Genomic DNA, 19,912 nt, shown 5'->3' with positions numbered 1-19,912 from the left:
GGTTTTAAATCCCTCAACAATTAGGGATCCCTCTAATTGTGGTCTAATCCCTGAACGTCTTTGCCCCAATTTTATAATGACTCAAAATCAGACAGGTCAAAATTAGCTATAATAAATTCATTTGTGTCTAAGGCCTTGGGTGAGAAATGGGGGAAATATTTCACAAGATCTGCAATGATTCCCTGGCTTCATTTCATTCAGATCACTTTTTAAATATATATATATATATATATATATATATATATATATATATATATATATATATATATAATTGATTTCAGAGAGGAAGGGCAAGGGAGAGAAAGACAGAAACATCAAGGATGAAAGACAACCATTGATCAGCTGCCTCCCACACGCCCCCGACTGGGGATAGAGCCCGCAACCCAGGCATGCGGCTCTGACCGGAATCAAACCAGGGACCCTTCAGTCCACAGGCCGATGTTCTATCCACTGAGCCCAACCAGCCAGGGCCAGATCACTTTTATTTTCCCCAAACCTGGTCAATGTTAGAAACCAATGGCCTTAACCCTGGACCTCAGACTTCTGATTTCCACTAATTAAGTAGCCAAATGGGCAAAAGAAAAGGCAGGTTTCCTCTTGGCCAAAGCCTCCTGGTGCTCCCCTGACCCCACGTCTGGAGTTCCTCAGGGTTCACCTGTTGGGGCTGGGAAGACAGGAAGCTCTTCCTGCCCATCACCAGGGAAGAAAGTGAAGTCTTCACGCAGCCCCCAGCCTTCGGGAAGTCCCTCCCTCTCTGCGCTTAAATCTCTTCTCCTGGCCGAGAAGCACAATTCCCTCCAGCCCTGTCATCGCTGAAGAAAGGAGAACAGCTGCTCACCGCCCTCCTTCTAATCATCCTTAATGGGCTCATAAACAGTTATTAGGTTCCCCCTTCAGCCTTCTCCAAGCCTCATTCTATTTGCATTGAGGCCGAGAGCTTCTGAGGAAGGCGTTTTACTCAGGGCTCCACAGACTTTCAGAGTCTTAAATGGGTAATCGGCCACTTCACCCACTTTAACCTCCACAAATGAACAGCTCTGCCTTCTTTTGCAAAATTTAAACCTATTCAAGGGAGTTCCCTGGCAACCAACCCTTATTAATTAATCATTGCCTGCTCTAGGCCAAGCATTTTTTGAAATGTTTCTTTTTCTTGAGAAGTCACACTGGCACGCAGGCACACAATAAACCAGCGGCGTCACCCTCTGAAGTTCTGCATTTGCAGGATGAATCTTGAGTGCCCCCTACCGGCCACTGTGGGGAGTCCTCAAAACTGGGCAGGGGCTGGTGCTCTGACAGACTCTGGCCTGGTCCTATCTTGTGGGTGTTGGACTGAGGCCTCTGCCACTGGGGAACAGGACATGGAGGGAAACAGATTGCTCAGTCTCCACGAGTCACACGCTGAAAAGTTCCATTTCAACCCCATCGTGGTCTGGTTTATTTTCAGGTCACTGCTCACCCCAGCTGCACGGTTAGCTAGAGCGTCCCACTGTGTCCCCAATCGACTCCTGGCTCCCTCAATCTCAGGAGGCAGGAGAGGAGCTGGGTAGGGAGGTTGCAAGGTTCATGTGTGTGTGTGTGTTTTTGTTTGTTTGTTTATTTGTTTGTTTTTTGTGTGTGTTTTTTGTTTGTTTTTGGCTTTAAGAAAAAAAGTGGCTCTAACTGGTTTGGCTCAGTGGATAGAGCATCCGCCTTTGGACACAAGGGTCCCAGGTTCGATTCCGGTCAAGGGCATGTACCTTGGCTGCGGGCACATCCCCAGCGGGGGGGTGTGCAGGAGGCAGCTGATCGATGTTTCTCTCTCGTCGATGTTTCTAACTCTCTCTTCCTCTCCCTTCCTCTCTGTGAAAAATTAATAAAATATATATTTAAAAAGAAAAAAAGTGACTTCATTTCATGAAAAATTTTAATCTGGATGGCTAAAATTAAAAGGACTGACAACACCAAGTGTGGACAAGGAAGAAAGGCAACCAGAACTCTCAGTCATTGCTGGTGGAAGTATAGAGTGGAGCCACCAACTTTGGAATTCTCAGCAGATTCCAGCAATGGCTCGAGCATGTCCACTCCTAGGAACATGCTCCCAAGAAACATGTTTGTGCTCACAAGAAGACATGCACGAGAAAGTTCACAGGACAAATTTATAACAGTGAAAAACTTAAAGCAGCCTCCACAACAGTGAAGAGAACTGGACTGCTGACCTACAGTATGACACAGATGAATCTCACAGACATGATATACTCAGCAAGAGAAGCCAGGCACGAAAGGGCACATCTGTGAAGCTCAAATAAGCAAAACTAATCTATGATGATAAAGACCCTCCTGCCTCTGGGAGGAGCCTGCTATTGAGCTGACTACCTTGAATATAAGTTGTGCCTCAATAAAAAAATAAAAGCAGGTGTTTGCTGTTTTTTTTTTCTTTCCAGAAGAATAACCCACTATCTATTTACCCATTTCTTTTTTTTTTAATTTTTTTTGTTTTTTTTTTGTTGATTTCAGAGAGGCAGGGAGAGGGAGAGAGAGATAGAAACATCAACGATGAGAGAGAATCATTGATTGGCTGTCTCCTGCATGCCCCCTACTGGGGATCGAGCCCACAACCCAGGCATATGCCCTTGACGGAAACGAACCCTCGACCCTTCAGTCCGAAGGCTGACACTCTATCCACTGAGCCAAGCCGGCTAGGGCTTCACCCATTTCTTTTTCACTGCATGGCTTCTTTTGAAAAAGATTTAAGGTGACTTACAAAGGTGGATGGTGTTGAACTGTACTTATAAATGAAGAATTCTGGGTAATGCTAAAAGGAAGGCAGGAAAAGAAGATGAAATCAGATGTGTGGGTAGTCCTCAGCATTAATATCAGAAAGTTCTGTGTTCTTCCTAGGGACGGACTGAATGGAGCTTCCTAGCAATCAATGGGAAGAAGAAACACAATAATTCCATGTCCAAAAGTTAGCAGCCCAGCTGATTAGAGGCACGGAGACCTGAGACCAATTTCTCCTGTGCTGTCTCAGGAAAAGGGAACTATGCCATCAAACCCTTTTGTGCTGTTTTAAACAGCCCATTTGGGACCCCGGGTCTCCAAATCCCTTCAGGCCATATTTTTCCTCCCGTGGCACCTCATAGGCTCTCGTAGAATTTAGGGGGAGGCAGCACCCCTCAGAGTGTCGAGGTCCCTCTCTTGCTCTTCTGTGGGACCAGCAAGCACACAGTACTTACTTCCCTGGGTGAGGTTTGGGGGAAGCTCTGCTCTTGAGGGCGGGGTCTCTGTTCTTTGGGGTGCCCGGCTTGCCATCGTCGTCGTTTCGGGAACCTGGGCCTGCATCCGCAGCCTGTGCTTGGCCGCTCAGCCCATCTCCTTCCTTGTCGGTGCTCCTCGGTGGCCCGGTCCCTCCCGCGGAGACAGCACTGCTTGCAGCAGCTCCCTGGCGGCTGGACTCTTTCCAATTTGACATTTGCATTAAGGAACCTTTCCACTTTCTGGCTCCAGTTCTTGAGTTGAATTCATATTTTGCACCAGTAACTGGGGGGAGGGGGAGGAATACAATGACCATGCAAACAAATGACTCTCTCCTCCCCATCTCCACCCTGTCCATCCCCAGCCCCGGAGCAGATGAAGAATGCCAGAAGGCGAGAATCTGAGAATCGCCGGGATGGAAAGCACGCTTGTGAACAGTGCAAACAGTCCTCACCAGCCTGCCCTTCCCGCGGCTGCGCGGCTCCAACCACACTGGTAGCAAATACTATGCCTCCGGGGGTAGGAAGGTTCAGGGAGTCTCAGGCCGTCTCAATTGCAAGATGAGGAGGCCACATAAATCTGGAACTCCATGGGAGCTTCGGACAAATTAGGTTCACTCCCTAATGGGGTTACCCATCTCATTCTGACTTGTTTTAAAAGACCCCGGAATGCCTGCCATTAAAAGGCATTCACCAAGAGAGGAGGAGAAGACTTTGATTTGTATTTATGTTCGCGTAGCAGAGGTTTGTGGACACAGACACACAAATCTGGCCCCCGTTGAGATGAAGCAGGGGAGCCATTTTTATTGTGTCGGAGCCAGCAGACGCTAATTGACGTGTCTGTTCACATTTGTCCGGTTGGCTCACTTCTTCCTTCTTCCTGCTTCAAACACACAAACACAGAGCGCCGGCCCTGGTCCCCCCCGGCCTTTCCCTCGGAGCTTCAGGCGAGCCCCTGCACCTGCCATCTCCATGCAGCGCTGGCCTCTCCGCTGAGGATCCACCAGCACTTATGCTAATGTGGGCACATTATGGTAACAAGTACCTAATAATAGAGGGAAATTTAATTCCAGCAGCAGCGGCAGCAGCCCGTCCTGGAGAGGAGCCATCCTCCTTCCGAGGACGACCGAGCCCTTTGCCTGTGAGCGTGGCAGGGAGCCAGCACACTTGCCTCCTGAATGTGGTTTCCTTCCCTTTATTCATGTCTATAATTGAGCCTTTGTAAGTGGAAGGATGTGTGTAAAGGAGCTAAATTTGGAGCTGATTTCATGGGGGTGAGGAGAGCTCTGGAGGCCAGCTTTACCTTCTGTTTATCTTGCCAACCAAGAAGAAATTCTTGGCCCTGGTCTAGGGAAAAAAGAAGCCATCCGTCCCATTTCTCCATATCTCTCACTTCCACATAGGATGGCGTTGGAAGCATTCAGAAAGGATCAGGGGTGGAGGCTCAGTCCCAATGAGCATGGGGGGGAAAATGGAGGTTCTTGAATTCACCAGTCCCTTGACTTGGTTTGTGATTTAGAAAGGGAGGCTAGACAGTGGCATGGTCCTTGAGTAGGAGCCTGGAGGTGGAAACCCTCTGAGGCCTCGCACACGATCACGTGTCTGCAAACCAGCTCAGCTCAGAGCTGGTCCCACTTTGTACTGCAGCCTAGAAGGGTCAGCGCGGTATAGCTGACCAAACGGATCAAAACTGAGGTAAGGGCATGACATTGGACAAGGTTCTACCAGCCTGGAATATGCAGAACACCCTAATGGGAGGCATTGCCCCTTAGTTACCTGGGTCTGTGGCTTCGCCATCAAAGACAGTGCTCATCTGGATTGTTTGCTACGGAGAGAAGAGAGACAGCTTCCAGCACAACCTCACACACTATCAAGCACAATCCTCCTCCCAGGCAAGGCCACGTCCTCACAGCCTCAGATTCTTACCCAGGGCCTTCTGGGCACTTATTTACTCGATGGGCACCGTGCTAGATGCTGGGGACACAGCAGTGAACAGGCAGGAGTGGTTACTGCCCGCACAGAGCTTGCAATCAAGTGGAAGCCACTGACATACAGGCACTACAATACGGAGTGAGAAGGGCTAAATGAGGGGGGGGGAGGAGATAGAGGAAGCTATGGGGATGCAGGTGGGAGTGGGAGGAGGACATTTAGCCCAGACTCGGGGGTCAGAAAGCATCCTGAGTAAAAGGTGTCTAAGCTGCATAGAAGAAAGAGCAGAAATGCTATAAACACCGGCTAAGATCTGCCTTGCCTAAGCCCGCTGTCAGGCAGACGTGGGAGGCAGGCACAGATGAGCACCCACGTGCTCCCACCCTGGGCTCTGGCTGTGTCCCTGAAGTCAGTGCAGCGTTGCATCAGGGCTTGGCCTGCCTTGCCTAAGCCCTGTGCTCCATAGCTTTCTCTCCCCTGATCCATTCTCTGTGCCACCCTCTAGGACCTGACCTCCGACCCCATTGGAACGCTCTCTTCCCTCACACGGTGTCCTCCAAGGGTGTCATTCTTTGGCATGCTGATGAGGACTGTGTTTGGAGTTTCGTGGGCCCTTCAATCCCAGTATTTATCACTTACGCCAACACTTACTCACTTGTCCACCGCTCCCCAGCACGGAAGAGAGAGGAAATGCAGACTGGATGGGTTTCATCGATTTAATCAGCTCAGCAGCCCCACTTTTTATGGTCATGGATATTTTTTTATTTAATTGATTAATTTAATATTACATAAGTCTGAGGCAGTCTCTGAATGAAGGGTACTTGCCTTAGATAATAAGACCTGGAAACAAGAGATCATCTCTTCTTCTTGTTTCTATCAAGACCGACACATGTAAATACTTAGCTGATGAGCCTGAAGCAAAAATTCCAGTGCACTGAATTGTCCCCCTGGCTGTGCTTATCATTCCCCAAAGTTATGGGCCTGGGATCATAACAAAGTCTTATTATTAGAGGTTGGGGGAGGTGTGTGTAGAGGGGTGTCTTCTTCAAGTGTCATCATTCAGTAAAAGAAAAGCAAGGCAGTAAAGGGGGAGTAACTCTCCAGCTATCACACTTGGCATTTGTGTGACTCTTAGCATTTTCCAAAATATCTCCCCACCTGTTATCTCCGGGCAGGCATCCTCACTCCCATTTCACAGATGCGGAAGCTAAAGCTTAAAGAGGCTGAGGGAGTCCTGGCCAGTGTGGCTCAATTGGTTGGGCATCGTCCCATGCACCAAAAGGTTCGATTCCTGATTAGGGCACATGCCAGGGTTGTGGCTTAATCCCTGGTTGGAGTGTACGGGAGGCAGCCGATCAATGTTCCACTCTCACAAAGATGTTTCTCTCCCTCTCCCTTCTTTTCTCTCCAAAGAATATCAATAAAAATATTTTTTTAAAAGGAGGCTAAGGGAGTCTGCAAGATCATATGTCCAAGTGGGCAGAGCTAGTCCTAGACCCAAGAACTGCACTTTCTCTATCACTTTTTCCACAAGGTTATGGAAGGGCAAAGGAAAGAAATCCTATTGAAGGCTAAAGCTTAAATATTGGTCTTTAAGCTCCTCTTCCCCAACTCACTCTCCTGGAGAGCTGGTGTAGATAATAAACACCACTATTCAATATTTATGAAATCCAGTTCTTCTGCAAATATATCAGCAGACATGTTCAGTGGAGGGAACAAATTCTACCAGGAGCACGTCACACAGCAATCTGTTCCAGTGGCCAAATACAAGCATTTCCCTGAATGATAAACACCCCTCGAGGCTGTGGCAGGGCCTGCCTGGGAGGGGGACAGGAGCCCCCCACAACCCTCCACCCAGCCAGGTGCCCCGTGGCCAGCCAAGCTTACCACCACCACTTCTCTCTTTGTGCTCTTCATTTCTGCAGGGAATAGAACAGACAGAAGTTAAGCTTCTTGGACACTAAATTGACCTTAAAATTCTACCTCCACATGGGATTTCTCTTAAACAGGCTTTGAAATCAGAATGGCAGACACGGCAAAAATTTTTCTCTGTAGACATGTTTGTTGATGGCTTTCCATCTCCTCAGAAACACACACACACACACACACACACACACACACACACACACACACACACAATACACACAATAAGTAGAATTAAAAAACAAAACAAAAAACTTTTTTGCTCTTTTTCCAGCTTGTTATTATTATTGGACCTAAGAAATTAGTTTTTAAATGGGATTTAGTTTTAAATAAGTTATAGGTAAGAAAGAAAGAAAGAGTTGATATATTTGTTCATAATGTGGGGATTCCTTGTATCCGTTCCCTATGCCCTTTTAAAAAAGGAACTAGGGTGGGAGACCGTTTGTGAAAATCTCATTTATTTAAATCATCCCATTTGATATGATTAATAACCATTACAATTAAATTTCTAATCCTGCTCAGATGTGCCGTGTGCATGTCAAACACACAAACCTATGATTGGAGTGATTAAAACAATCGTTTTTTAAAAACACATTTTCCAATTTTTTGTTCTGTCTCTCCCCATGGCCTGGGTTCTCCTTGAGGCAACAACTTGTTGGGACCAGGTGGCGACATCTCCTTAGGCTTGGAGTTGGTCAGATCGACCTTGCTCAATTCACCAACGTCCCTGAAATCATTCTGTTCTCCCAGCCCATATGACTGCACCATCCCCCCCCTTTTAACTAGCCTGACCTAAATAACTTGGGAAATAATAAAATCCATTACAATCTCAGAATAAAGTATCATTTGTCCTTTAAAAAGAGGCATCTGTCCAATAGAGAGCATGAGCTGTCCTCAGGAGGGGTCAGCAGAGAGTAGATACTGTCTGTATTTAACCCACAGAGAATTCTTCGATCCTGTCCCACCCAGTGGGGAATGGACCTCTAGGTGCTTAGGTTGAGCTGATTAGAAGTGATTCTGGGTAGGGAAGAGGCGGGGCCAAAATGAGTGACTTGAGTGGGCCAACGGCACCGTGTATCCTGACCTTCCTTTTCTCCAGCTAGGCCTGACCTCAGTTTCATTCCACCCATGGGTGATGAGGCTAAAAACCCACCCAGACAGGATTGCATCCTGATTCTATGCCAAGTCAGAGCCCTTTTATGTACTACAACAGAACCAGCAAAATGATGATGATGCTAATAATAATAATAATAATGACAGCAACAAAGGGAGTAGGCACCATACATACCTCCTTTCTTCACCCTATGTGGGGGAAAAGGAATGAACAAGAATTAATCTGAGAGCATTCTGTACTCGTACACTCATAACACGGGGGCCTTTGGGCAACTGTGTTCCCTGGGATTCAGGAGTTGACTGAAAGGGGCCAGGGATGGGGACTAAATTGGAGGCTGGGCTCCCACCCTTGCTCCAAACAGAGCAGCTCCATCACTCTTGGTTTGGGACTAAGGAGGTTCTGAGAGTTCGATAAGTTTGAAAATTATTGCTTTATAGAACTTCAGGGAAAACATCCTCTCTGACAACTGGATGAGGCTTAACAACCCAATCAGACGGACCGGCAATTCTTCCTGCCCCATTCTTCTCCCTAGTAGCTAGCTGAGCAGAGGTGTTAGCTCCCAGCAGGGTGGTTCAAGGGCTGGCAGCTACACCTCGGATTCTGGTAACACAAAGAGCTGGCCTTGGACTCTAAGACCCTTTCCCTGATAACCTTGGATTCTCTGATTTTATTCTAGTTTGCTATTGAACAAACGTTGGCTTCCACGTGGTATAACTAATTTCCAGAGAAAGCAGGTCTGAGTCTGAATTACTAGCGAGTTTTTCTTTTTTAAGTCAACCATGTTGAAAATGACTAATATTTAGAATGTAAGTTAAAGCAAACAGGTACACGGTGCATATTGAACATTTAACCATAAATTGCTTGTGAGTTGCAGCAATTTGGATAACTGACTTGCTTTAAGAACTTCTGCTCAAATCCCACTACAGAGTACCACCATCCTTACAAGTTTAAACATCACTTTTTGGAGCCAATTTTTTTTTCCCCCAAATCAATTTGTGAGTAGAGTCCAAACAAAAATGCCTTTTTTAAATTTCAGCAGATGCTAAAGGATTTCTTACCTTGAAGTCAAGGTTGCCAATAGCAACTTCCCCAATAAATATGGCAAAATGCAAAGCACATCTTTATGCTAATGCCTTACAGTTTTATTCTGAGTCGCTCATCCATAGATTTTAGATTATTTGACAGTACTAGTTAGTCTTCAAAATACCTTTAAAAGGCACATGAGTCTTATCACCCCTTTCTTTTGCCAGTGAGAAATTCTAAAACACAAGTTCCCAACACCATAAGATTCTTGGGCTTATTGCTAAACTGCGAATCTAGAATCCTGAGCTCAATGAGCCATGAAAAATAATACGACACGCTTTTAAAAAACAGTGTATTGAAGCATTTATATCAGGAACAGTACTTAGTGCTTTCTTTGCATTTGCTCACTTAATTGTTTAGTTTTCAAAAAAGGACACAGGCTGCCACTTGCCTAAAGACATATACCTAGAAAATGGTAGAGCTAAGATTTGAACCCAGGCCTTATCCAAGGCCAAAGCCCAGGCTCTGAACCACCCCGTTCTAATTGTAAGAGCTTCTGAAACTCAAGAAACTGGCTCTGGGGAAGTTTATAACAATCTAGTGATCTCTTCCTTCACTCTCGTACCTCACGTGGCCAGTAAAAGAGCCCCTGCAGGGCGTTGCAGTTAGAGGTGTGTTAGTGGAGAGTAGGCGGGAGAGGAAACAGGTCTGTATTTACAGCCCTAGAGAGTTCGAGATCAGGGCCATGTGTAAAAGAACAATGATTATTTAGTTACACGAAAGCCCAATTGAATCATTGGAGCCGAAAGCTTAATTTCCTTATCAGTTTTTTGTGCTTCCTCTAATTCTATTCCATCCTTTAAATATTCTACAAAGATGAGCACAGCATATCTAACACTACTCACAGTTGGGCTTTTTTTTCTGAAGCATGTATCCAGGGCAAGTCGCCGAGGGGTTGAAACCCAACTTCTTTGAGAACAAACACATCGAGGACAGGGCAGTGCCCAGGAAAACCAAAGGAACTGTCTCCTGACCCAGCGGGTGAGGAAGAGGGTACACCGTGACTAAGGGCAGCTAGGATTCTTTCCCCATGTGTCCCTTTCCTTCCTTCACACCAGGCAGCCTCTCTACCCTGTAAAGGAATTCGAATTCTCTATCTCCTCTGCCTGACATCACTGGAAACAGTGTCCCAGAGGAAGTTGTGGGAAGGGCCCAGTCCACCGGCAACTTACAGAGGTTTCTTGTGCTTCCCAGTCTTGCAGGGACAGTGTCTGTGGATGGCTTTGGCCAACTGGATGATCAGAGCCACCAGGAGAACCAGAAGCAATGTGGAGCCCAACGTGATGACAAAAGGCACATACCATGCCGATGGAGAATAAACGTTTTTCCTCCGGATCTGGTAGGTGATCCTGGGCTTGAATGACAGAGAAGCGGGAGGGGGAGTGGAGGGTGGTGACATTCTTGACATCAGCACCTCCCCAGTGTTTATTTCACTCTTTGTTCTTGTTCTATAAATGGGACATCTTTGTGTGCATAGTTCTTGTTGCTTCAACAACCCATTGCCCTATTTATAGTCTTTCCAGAAATCAATTAGATCAAAGCACAGAAAATTTAGGGAACTGGAAAGCAACTCTAGGCCTAATTTTATTCTCTGTCTTTCTTCCCCTTCCCAAAAGCTAAAAATTCCATTGGCTTTTTTCCCTGCCCCAAAATGGCATAGCTCAGGGACTAATAGCGCCGTTGTCTCTCACTGGGAAGGCATGAGCCACGAAAGTTGTTTTTTGTAACACTTTGGTAGGTTTGTTGGTGTTCACTCACTACGAGCTGCACTGCCAGGTGAGTGGGCTGATATCACAGTGAAACCTCAAGCTCAGCGCTTGCTTCTTAGAGTGGGAGACAGATTAACAAGCGATGGGGATTTCAGGAGTGTGCATGCCACAACTGGGTCATGCTGTAAGCCCCAGGAATGTGGCAATTCCTCACTCAGGAGCTTACTGACTCCTACTACAAATGAAAACCCTTAAGGTTACCTTATGCCTCCATTCACTGGGGTAATACGGACTCAAGCATCTGGAAAATGAATGTTAACCTACTCTTGGTAAGACTGAGAGGCAAAATTTGACCATGTGTCATAGGTGATTTTCTAAGGTTTTGATTACCATTCCTTTGGCATACTACAAGTGTGGGGCTGCCGACCAAGGGCGTGACTTTTACTGGGAACAGAAGGAAAGGGGACAAAAGAGTCAGCACAAATATAAGTCGGTTCCTCCGAGCGGGTCCTGTTGTCAGAGTCCAGATCTCCCTCCCTTCGTCACACTGGTTCTCTTTCGGTGCCTGCTTATTTTTCTTCCTACCATTTGTCACAATCTCTAGTTATTTTATTAAATCGCATGCCTTTATTAAATTGCATGTATTTGTAATGTCTCCCCCTTTAAATCGGTTGCTCTCAAACTAGCACCCATGAGAATCCCAGAGTTTAAAAACACAGATTGCTGGGCCCCACCCCCAGAGTCTCTGATCTATTAGGTCTGGGGGTTCCAGGTTCCAATGTCCTTTCTGTGAGGTTGTGGTGATGATCATGGTTGGGTGAGGTATTAGAGTTATATATAACTCTAATATTCTGGAATGAGCCCGGGAATGTGCATTTCTAACACATGTCCAGGTGATGCAGATGCCACTGGTCAGGGACCACACTTTGAGAGCAACTGACCCAGATTATAAATTCCACGAGAGCAGAGATCATGTTGGGCTTGTTCACCAAAATGAATGGCATATCATAGGTGTTAAATCAATCCTTGTAGATTGAATGAATTAACTTTGATGGAGTGAAGATGGGGAGTAGGGTACAGATTGGTGCATGATAACTCTTCAAAAGAAGTGGAGAAGAGCACCTGGCGGCTACCTGCTCTCACACACAGACTTCATGGCCCTTAAGAGCAAGCAGAGAAGGGCTTGTGAAGGTAGCAGCTAGCCACATGCCCATGAAAATTGTCTCCTGTACCACAGCCGGCAAGTACCTGATCTAGCACAAGTTCCTACACAAGTGTACTCCTTTATTTAGCAGAAGAGGAAAAGTTAATGGTTCTACAAGTCTCAGGCCTCAGCCAGATCTCTATTTACCCACAGTGACTACTCCAATTTAGCCCATGGGTGCCATTTCTGACAACATCCTAACACCTCAACTCTGTTCAGCCAACCCACATATTTCTCCTGGGTCAAAGGGCTCCGTCGACGTTAATCACAAGGATCTAACTGAGGAGTGCAGGTCCCAAAATCCTTACCCTGGGGGTCGTAATGACAATCGTGGTTGGATGAGGAATGACGCTAATACTCAGTGTCACTGTCCCTGTTTCAACCAGGGCCTCAGCTTTCTTCCTGCCAGACAGCAAGTTGTCATCAGTTATGTAGACAAGTAGCTTGTAGTCCCAGGTCTTGTCAAGCCCACCAGGATAGTCAAAACGAGTTGCAAGGACCAGGTGTGTGATGTTGGACCCAGCATTGGGAGAAAAGGTGAAATGACCGTTGACATTGCCTAAATGAGATTTGAGACAAGGATTTGGGGCAAAGGAAGAAAAGAGAGTGAGAAACAAATGTTTGGAGGAAAACTCCATCCAGTCTTTTCCACAAACGTCCATATCTCTGTGTAGACTACTTCTGATGCACCAGGGTTACAATATTGGCCTTGTCTGTACCAGAAAGTTCCATTAGTATAAAGAAACTCCTGCTCACAACCAGTGTGGCTGCAACGAGGATGAGAGCAGAAAAGGACAACAGCACCCCTGTCCCAGGAGAATGGCTGCTATCTTGCAGAGCATCAGACAGAGATTTCATAATCCTGGTGCGGCCTCTCTAGCCAATCTTTATCGTGCAGCATTTATTTGGTAACCACATGTAACTTGCTCTCAGACCAATAAGTGGGCACAAAAGAGTAGAGAGGGCCACATCCCTAGCCATAGGCCAAGTTCACTTCATGACTTTCATGGAAGTTGGTGGGCCACACAGAACTGGTGACATATGTCCCTGGAGTTCCTCTGAAGGAAGGTGTCTCCTGGCTTTGCAGGGATTGCAGTCCCGGGCCCTCCTGAATCTACCCCATTCCCACCTCCCCCCTGCAGTCTGTGAGGGCTCAGGGCTCACAGCTTAGGGAACAGGGCAGGAAGGCTGCCCGCCCAAGCAGCCTTTGCTCATTCCTCCAGTGGCTCCAGACTCATTACCGACTGAAAACCAGTAAATGGAGCAGGAGATGATGCAATTTTTACTCCCTTAGCAGCGAAGTGCTCCATAAAGGCCTGAGCGTTCTCAGTATGTGTTATTTCCATCTTTGGCAACTGCAGTCTCCAGGCTGCCTGTGCCCCTGGTTTTGTGACACAGCCTGCTCAAGAGGCTCCCTGCTGTTCAGAGTTCATGCTCACCAGGGCTCAGCAGGCGGCCAAGATGGGTTTTTAGTCTTTCACTTGGAATTGTTCTGCTTGTTTGGGTTTAAATCTCTGACCCCAGCACTTCATTAGATGAGCTATTTTGGTCTCATTTCCATTGAGGGGTGCTCTTCTCCCTCCCCACCGCCACCCCGTTTGCTACCCCCCACCCCCGACCCCACAGTGGTATATTTTTAAAGAGAGCAAATGAATGGAGCAGAAGAGAATTCCTGAGGATACATTTAAAATGCATATAATCTATTTAATCTATTATTATCCAGAGAGAGGACTGGGATTCCCTGCCCCCATTATAAGCTTGCAGGTCGAGCAGTTGGACTAAAAAAAATTTTTAACTACACTAATAATACTCATGAATCATGTGATAGTCTTGGAATTTGGGGGTCACCATCAGTGGCATACATCCTCTATTGGACCTCTGGGCAGCCTTGTGTGGGAATCTGGGAGGAGTTAGGTGAAGAGAAGGGGAAGCCAAGATGAGGACTGGGAGGCACTGGGACCAGTGTGCTCCTTATCCCTGCTTTCCTCATTTACAACCCCACACCCATACACACTGTGCCCAGATCAGCATGAGAGCACAGGCCCCCCACCCATTCTCCATGACCAGCGAGCAGCTAAGGCCTCCAACCCCAGGAGCCAGGCCATGTCAGGTACCATACCTGGGCCAATGGAGTAACGAAAGGACCTGGGGCTGGAATCACGATCGGTACACATCAGCTTGAAATTTTGAATGTTTGTGCCAACTTTCAGATCCACTGGGATGGCCAGGAAATAAGAGTTTGGGATACAAATTGGCTTTTCATCATTTTCTTCCAGGACGTTAACAGTAACCTGGAACAGCAAGAAGGTGGCCATTGTTAGCAGCTAAAACTGACTGAGTGCTTCCTGTGTGCCAGGCCCGGGGCTCTGCGCTTTTGTGGTCTAGCTCATTTAACCTTTCCGGAGATGGATGATGTGATCATTCCCATTTTACAGATGATGAAACTGAGGCTTAGAGAGATTAGGTAATTGACCCAAGGCCATTCAGCTGGTGAGTTCCAGAACTGGGGTTTGAACACAGGCCCGTCCTACTCCACGTCTTACACTATTAACTTCTGTACTCTGTGTGTGTGCACATGTGCATAATCTATGTATACATTCATAGAGCCCCACGTAAATGCACCTAGACACATGGGGCTCATCCCCAGGTAATGCTGGGTTGTTTTTCCAGGAACCATGATGGGTTTACGGTGAGCCTCTGTACTTCCTTGCTCCCTGCCCTTGTGAATTGGAAGTGGCATCTTTAACTTTGGAATATTGAGCAATGGCTCTCAACCCTGGCTCTACTTTCTTAGCCCCACTCCAGACCAAATAAATTGGACTCTCTGCAAGGTGAGGCCTGGGTACCTTTTTTTATGTTCCCCAGCTGATTCTAGTACACAGCCAGGGTAGAGAACCTCTGGGATGAAACGAGAGAACCTGGCGTAGCCTGGGCTATTAGAGCGCACTAAGCGGGTGGTGATCACCTGCCACAAGCAGGGCCAGGCTATTCTCTTTCACTGCTGTCTTTTATGCCTGGCGGATTGGAATATGGACTGGGACGCCTGCCAGCACAGAATCATCGACTGTCGGCCCCGAAAGGGACTTATGTGATCATCACCCTTTTGAAAAGCTTACGAATTTTGAGTCAAATTTATTCTACCTTTGAAATTTGGGGATTTCAACAATTTCCGAGACCTGGAATAAATTGAAATGTTCACTCCAGTCAGCTCCCAGAGTGGAGTCCATTCATTTTTTTTTTTTTTCAAAAAGCCGGCCTAACAAACACTACAATTATCCCCAGCTTAGCACGTCTCTCCCTCAGCAGGCAATGCCGAGCCTCACGCATCATTAAAACCATCGTCCAGTTAATTCAAAGCAAGTCATGAGAGGAGCTGGACTAGTCAGGCTTTGGGTGATCGGGTGACTTTTCATTTAAAAGATTGAGAAATTGGGACACGAAGATAAGCACGGCTCAGACCCCCCTTGGAAAATTGGGATCAAAGTTGAGAAATGAACTCTGTCTCCAGTCATTTTCTCTATCACACAGGGCTGCCTGCTGCTAGCTGAGAGTTCCTTTTGCCTTATGCTTTTTCACTTTACTAATGGGAAAGAACAAGATGTCCTTGTGGCCATCATATTATTCCCAGATAACCCTAACCACTGACAGCACAGACCTGTTAAACCTTGTTACTCCAAATGCGGGCCTGGACCAGGGGCAACAGCACCCCTTGGAAGCCTGTTGGAAATGCAGACTCTCAGGCCCTTCTCAGAGTCTGCATTTAACCAGGTTCTCAGCATCAGAGGTTGAGAAGAAGGGTAGCCCCAGTCAAGCCACAGCATTTTAAGGTCTACCTCATCTGGTGTGATGGGGGTAGGGTAGGAACACAGCAAAGCTACTGGGAGCGGGGAGGACAGGCATAGCTACAAAACCACACCCCACTTGTGGCAGCGTGCATCTCACCGCCAGCCCACTGTGAAAGCACGGGGTTCTTTAAAGGGCAACAAGAGGACACTTGTCCCGCAGAGAGACCATCGATCTCAGCGCTCCTCCCAGTCACCCACACACATGGGCGTCAATCTTTATTTCCTGGACACCGCTCTGTGAGTCCGGTTGTGGTGTCCTGGACGCCACTAGTCATTTCCTGTCACATCTGGAGGGTGTGCCCTATTAAGATATCTTCACATCTGGAGGGTGCCAGAGACACCCTATGTCAGCCATTCAGGCTGGCGTGAACGCACCAGAACAGACCCACTCACAGTGACTGAGCTGGTGTCCTCGTGGTTGGTGGCCTGGATGCTGAGAATATAGGTGGGGGTTGTTTCATAGTCCACTTTAGTCACCAGCTGGAGCTCTCCTGTTTGGGGATTAATCCAAAATATGCTTGGGTACTGGGGGCTGGCCCCCCCAGTGGAGATGGAGTACACAGTGCTGCTCTGGGGGAAGTCTTTGTCAGCGGCCTGCACCTGTCCAATCCGGGCTCTGGCTGGAAGAACAAAGTACCCGAGATTAGTTCTGCTCTGGGGGTGCAGGGAGGGTCCAGGAGCAGACACCCTCTCTGCTAGGGCAGAAAGGCTTTTGGAGGTCCCTTTACTGTTCAAACTCTGTATGTTTTATGTCTTCAGTTCTATTAAATTCAGATTATGCTAACAAACACCCACTAGGTCACTGGTCCTGTGATCCAAGCCATACCGGGAGGCGTAAGAGACAATCCACACCTTTTTGTAGATTCCAACATCGCCAGTCATTATGCTACCATACGCAACACCGCAAAGAGCGTTCTAAAAGTCTTTTGTATTTTTCACATTTTCTGTAATACATGAGATGAAAAATAAACAATTTTTTGTTTGTATTGTTTTTTGTTAATCCTCACCCGAGGATATTTTTCCATTGATTTTTTTTTAGGGAGAGTGGAAAAGAGAGGGAAAGACAGAGGGAAACATTGATGTGAGAGAGGCACATGGATGGGTTGCCTCCTGCACAACCCCTGACCAGGGCCTGGGCCAGGGAGGAGCCTGCAACCGAGATATGTGCCCTTGACTGGAATCGAACCTGGGACCCTTCAGTCCGCAGGCCCACACTCTATCCACTGAGCCAAACCGGGCAAAAAATAAGCAATTTGTAAGAGTTTATTAATGTAGGATGACAGAATATAGATTTTTTAAAGATTTTTAATCATTCTTATATTTTTCAATTAGTTGACATACAGTATTATATTAGTTTCCAGTGTACACCCTAGTGATTAGATATTACATTACAGGGTATCGGTTTTTAAATGCTGTTCCATTTTGTTTATTTTACAAACCTTGTTGGTGGGACTGCTGCAGTCCTGGCTTGCTTGTTGTGTGGAAGTCCGTTTTCATAAGTTTTACTCCTCAAGGGCAGAAACCTTCTCTCACTCAACTACATAACCCCAGCACCAAGCGCTTGACTCAAAGTAGGGGATCAATAACTGGAGGGAGATCTCTGAATTGATAAAGAGCCTATTCCTATTGCACTTGTTAGGCACCGGGTAAGGGATAAAGAATTAAAACCGTTGCCTTTAGACCCTCTTTTGAGGTTTTTGTTTAAAACTTAATGTCAGGAAATAGATACCATCATAACGAGAGAATAAAATGGAGAGGAGATAATTTTAGGAGTGTTTTGGTTTAGCTTTTTGTTTTAAATATAGAAGTGTCCATGATAAAAGGATCAAAAACTGAATACTGGAGTTAACCGGACCACTTTCAAACTGAAAGAAAAGGGGTGGGGGTGGGGTGAGTAGGGAGTCCCCTCTTTAAAGGGGAAGAGCCTGCAGAAATCCAGGCATTGTAAAGGGCAAAAAAGAGGCCTCCAGTGAACCCTAATAAGGGAGAGAAGATGCCTTTATTTTGTTTTTAAATGAAGGAACTCTAGAAATGGGAAACCTTTTCTCTAATTTTAAATTTCAATTCTCCGAATGAGCTAGATAAACATCACAGTGGAGACCCAGGGAAAACTTAGACTACAACAAAGGAGGATTAGGGGAATCAAGCACTCAGGTAAGCAATCAGGGGTTTCAGAGAAATGCAGTTTAATCAACAGTTTTCAAAATCTAGAGTTCACCTGAAGGGCTCCTCAGCAGTGAGGACGATTTAAAAAGAATAAGAGATGCAATAAACTTGATTCAGCTGTGAATCGCTGTGCACAACACCACTCAGGGCCTCTGGAACGGAACCTCCCCTCCGCCGAGTGCGCGTCTGGTTGGAGTCTGTCAAGAGCACTGTGGCCTGTTTCTCATCTATTACTCACCTGGACTTATTTCTGACACGTCAAAGACATAGGATGGTTGATCAAAGACAAGAGGAAACTCATTTTCTGGGCTTGTTAGGACATAAATGTAGATGTTATCTAAAAAGAGAAATAGAAAAAAATTAAATCACAGTATTATATTCTCATTGACTTGTTTATTAAACACTGGAGAACCGGTGCACAAAATTTGTGCACTGGGGGTGTGTGTGTGGGGGGCGGGGGGGAAATGGGACGGGTCCCTCAGCCTGGATTGTGAGAGAACGCAGGCCAGGCCCAGGGACCCCATTGATGCACGATCAGGGCCAGGGAGGGACGAGGGAGGTTGGCCAGCTGGGGAGGGACTGCGGGAGGGTTCCAGGGTGTGTCTGGCCCATCTCACTCAGTCCCAATCAGCAGGACCCCAGCAGCAAGCTAACCTACCAGTCAGAGTGTCTGCCCCCTGGTGGTCAGTGCACGTCATAGTGAGCAGTTGAGCAGTCTTAGCATATCATTAGCATATTATGCTTTGATTAGTTGAATGGCCAACCAGATGACCAGACACTTAGCACATTAGGCTTTTATTATATAGGATTTTAAAAGCATTTTCTGTGTAACAGGTGCTGTGCAAAATATTGAGAATGCAAGGAGAATAAGACCTGGAAGTTCCTGCCTTCAAGATGCTTCAGGCAGTTCCTTCTGATAAACACATGTACAGGTCACTACGGAAGCCAGAGGAAGTGCAAGCTGAGCTTCACAAAGATCATTAGAGCTAGACAAATGAGGGGAGGGGGGTCATGGGGGTGTGATTCTAGGCATGTGCGTGGATATCAAGGTATAAACTGCATGATTCAGTCAGAAAAACGGCAAGTTGTTTGGCCTAGTTAGAAAAAAGGGGGTTTAGAAGCAAGCGGCTGGACCTGAAGCTAGAGAATTAGGCAAGGGCCGAATGATAAAAGTCCTTGTGTGCCAAAGAATTAGAACTTGAACTTGACAGCTATGGGGAGACACTCAAGAGCTTTAAGCCAGAAAGTAATATGATGACGTTCGCATTTCCTAAAAATCACTGTCAGAAATGTGGAGGATGCTTTGGAAAGGGACAAGACAAAGTCAGAGAGATCCTTAACACGTTAAGCGCCCAGCCTGTTTTGTCTCCCGGAAGGAAAGTATAGTCAGTCACCAGTGACTGACAGGGCCCTTAAGGTGTTAAAGATTCTCAAATGTTGTAATTCAGCCAAGAAAGAGGAGGTTCTGCATTAGAGCAGCACCAGTGGGATGGGGGCAGGGTAGGGGGGGCAGCAGAAGCTTGAGATTTTAGAAGGTGACACCGAAGAATAGCCTGGAGACCACTTCAGTGTGCTTGGCGACGGAAGCAGGGCTGATTCCCAAGTTTCTGGGTTTTCTGAAGTCTCCTCTTTAACACAAACACCCAGCCCAACACTGAGCTGAGTACTGCCTGGCAGTCTAGTCGCTGCTGCTCAAGGAAGATGCTTCA

General features: G+C 46.7%; 1 protein-coding gene and 1 long non-coding RNA gene across 2 annotated transcripts in view; one reads left to right on the top strand and one right to left on the bottom strand.

Moving 5' to 3' along the window:
- Nucleotides 1-2,723: 2,723 nt before the first annotated feature.
- The window catches only part of CDHR3 (cadherin related family member 3), a gene marked incomplete at its 5' end in the record, with an annotated part of 57,182 nt that continues 39,993 nt past the window's right edge, over nt 2,724-19,912 (bottom strand). Inside the window, 9 exons of the mRNA XM_079786089.1 lie at nt 2,724-3,516; nt 5,007-5,055; nt 7,047-7,078; nt 8,371-8,384; nt 10,452-10,633; nt 12,501-12,751; nt 14,312-14,483; nt 16,431-16,657; nt 18,442-18,540. Coding sequence (XP_079642215.1) covers nt 3,209-3,516; nt 5,007-5,055; nt 7,047-7,078; nt 8,371-8,384; nt 10,452-10,633; nt 12,501-12,751; nt 14,312-14,483; nt 16,431-16,657; nt 18,442-18,540 — 1,334 coding nt within the window. The 3' untranslated portion in view covers nt 2,724-3,208. The remainder of the gene's footprint in view (nt 3,517-5,006; nt 5,056-7,046; nt 7,079-8,370; nt 8,385-10,451; nt 10,634-12,500; nt 12,752-14,311; nt 14,484-16,430; nt 16,658-18,441; nt 18,541-19,912) is intronic.
- On the top strand, nt 3,424-19,876 carry LOC307108261. Its single transcript, XR_013814292.1, has 3 exons — nt 3,424-3,726; nt 10,474-10,618; nt 19,038-19,876. It is a non-coding gene; the product is annotated as an uncharacterized lncRNA (long non-coding RNA).

This window comes from Cnephaeus nilssonii, assembly GCF_951640355.1.
Source record: "Cnephaeus nilssonii genome assembly, chromosome: 12".
NCBI classification, from domain to species: domain Eukaryota; kingdom Metazoa; phylum Chordata; class Mammalia; order Chiroptera; family Vespertilionidae; genus Cnephaeus; species Cnephaeus nilssonii.
The sequence above is the reverse complement of the archived record's forward strand: the minus strand, read 5'-3'. Positions and strand labels throughout refer to the sequence as shown.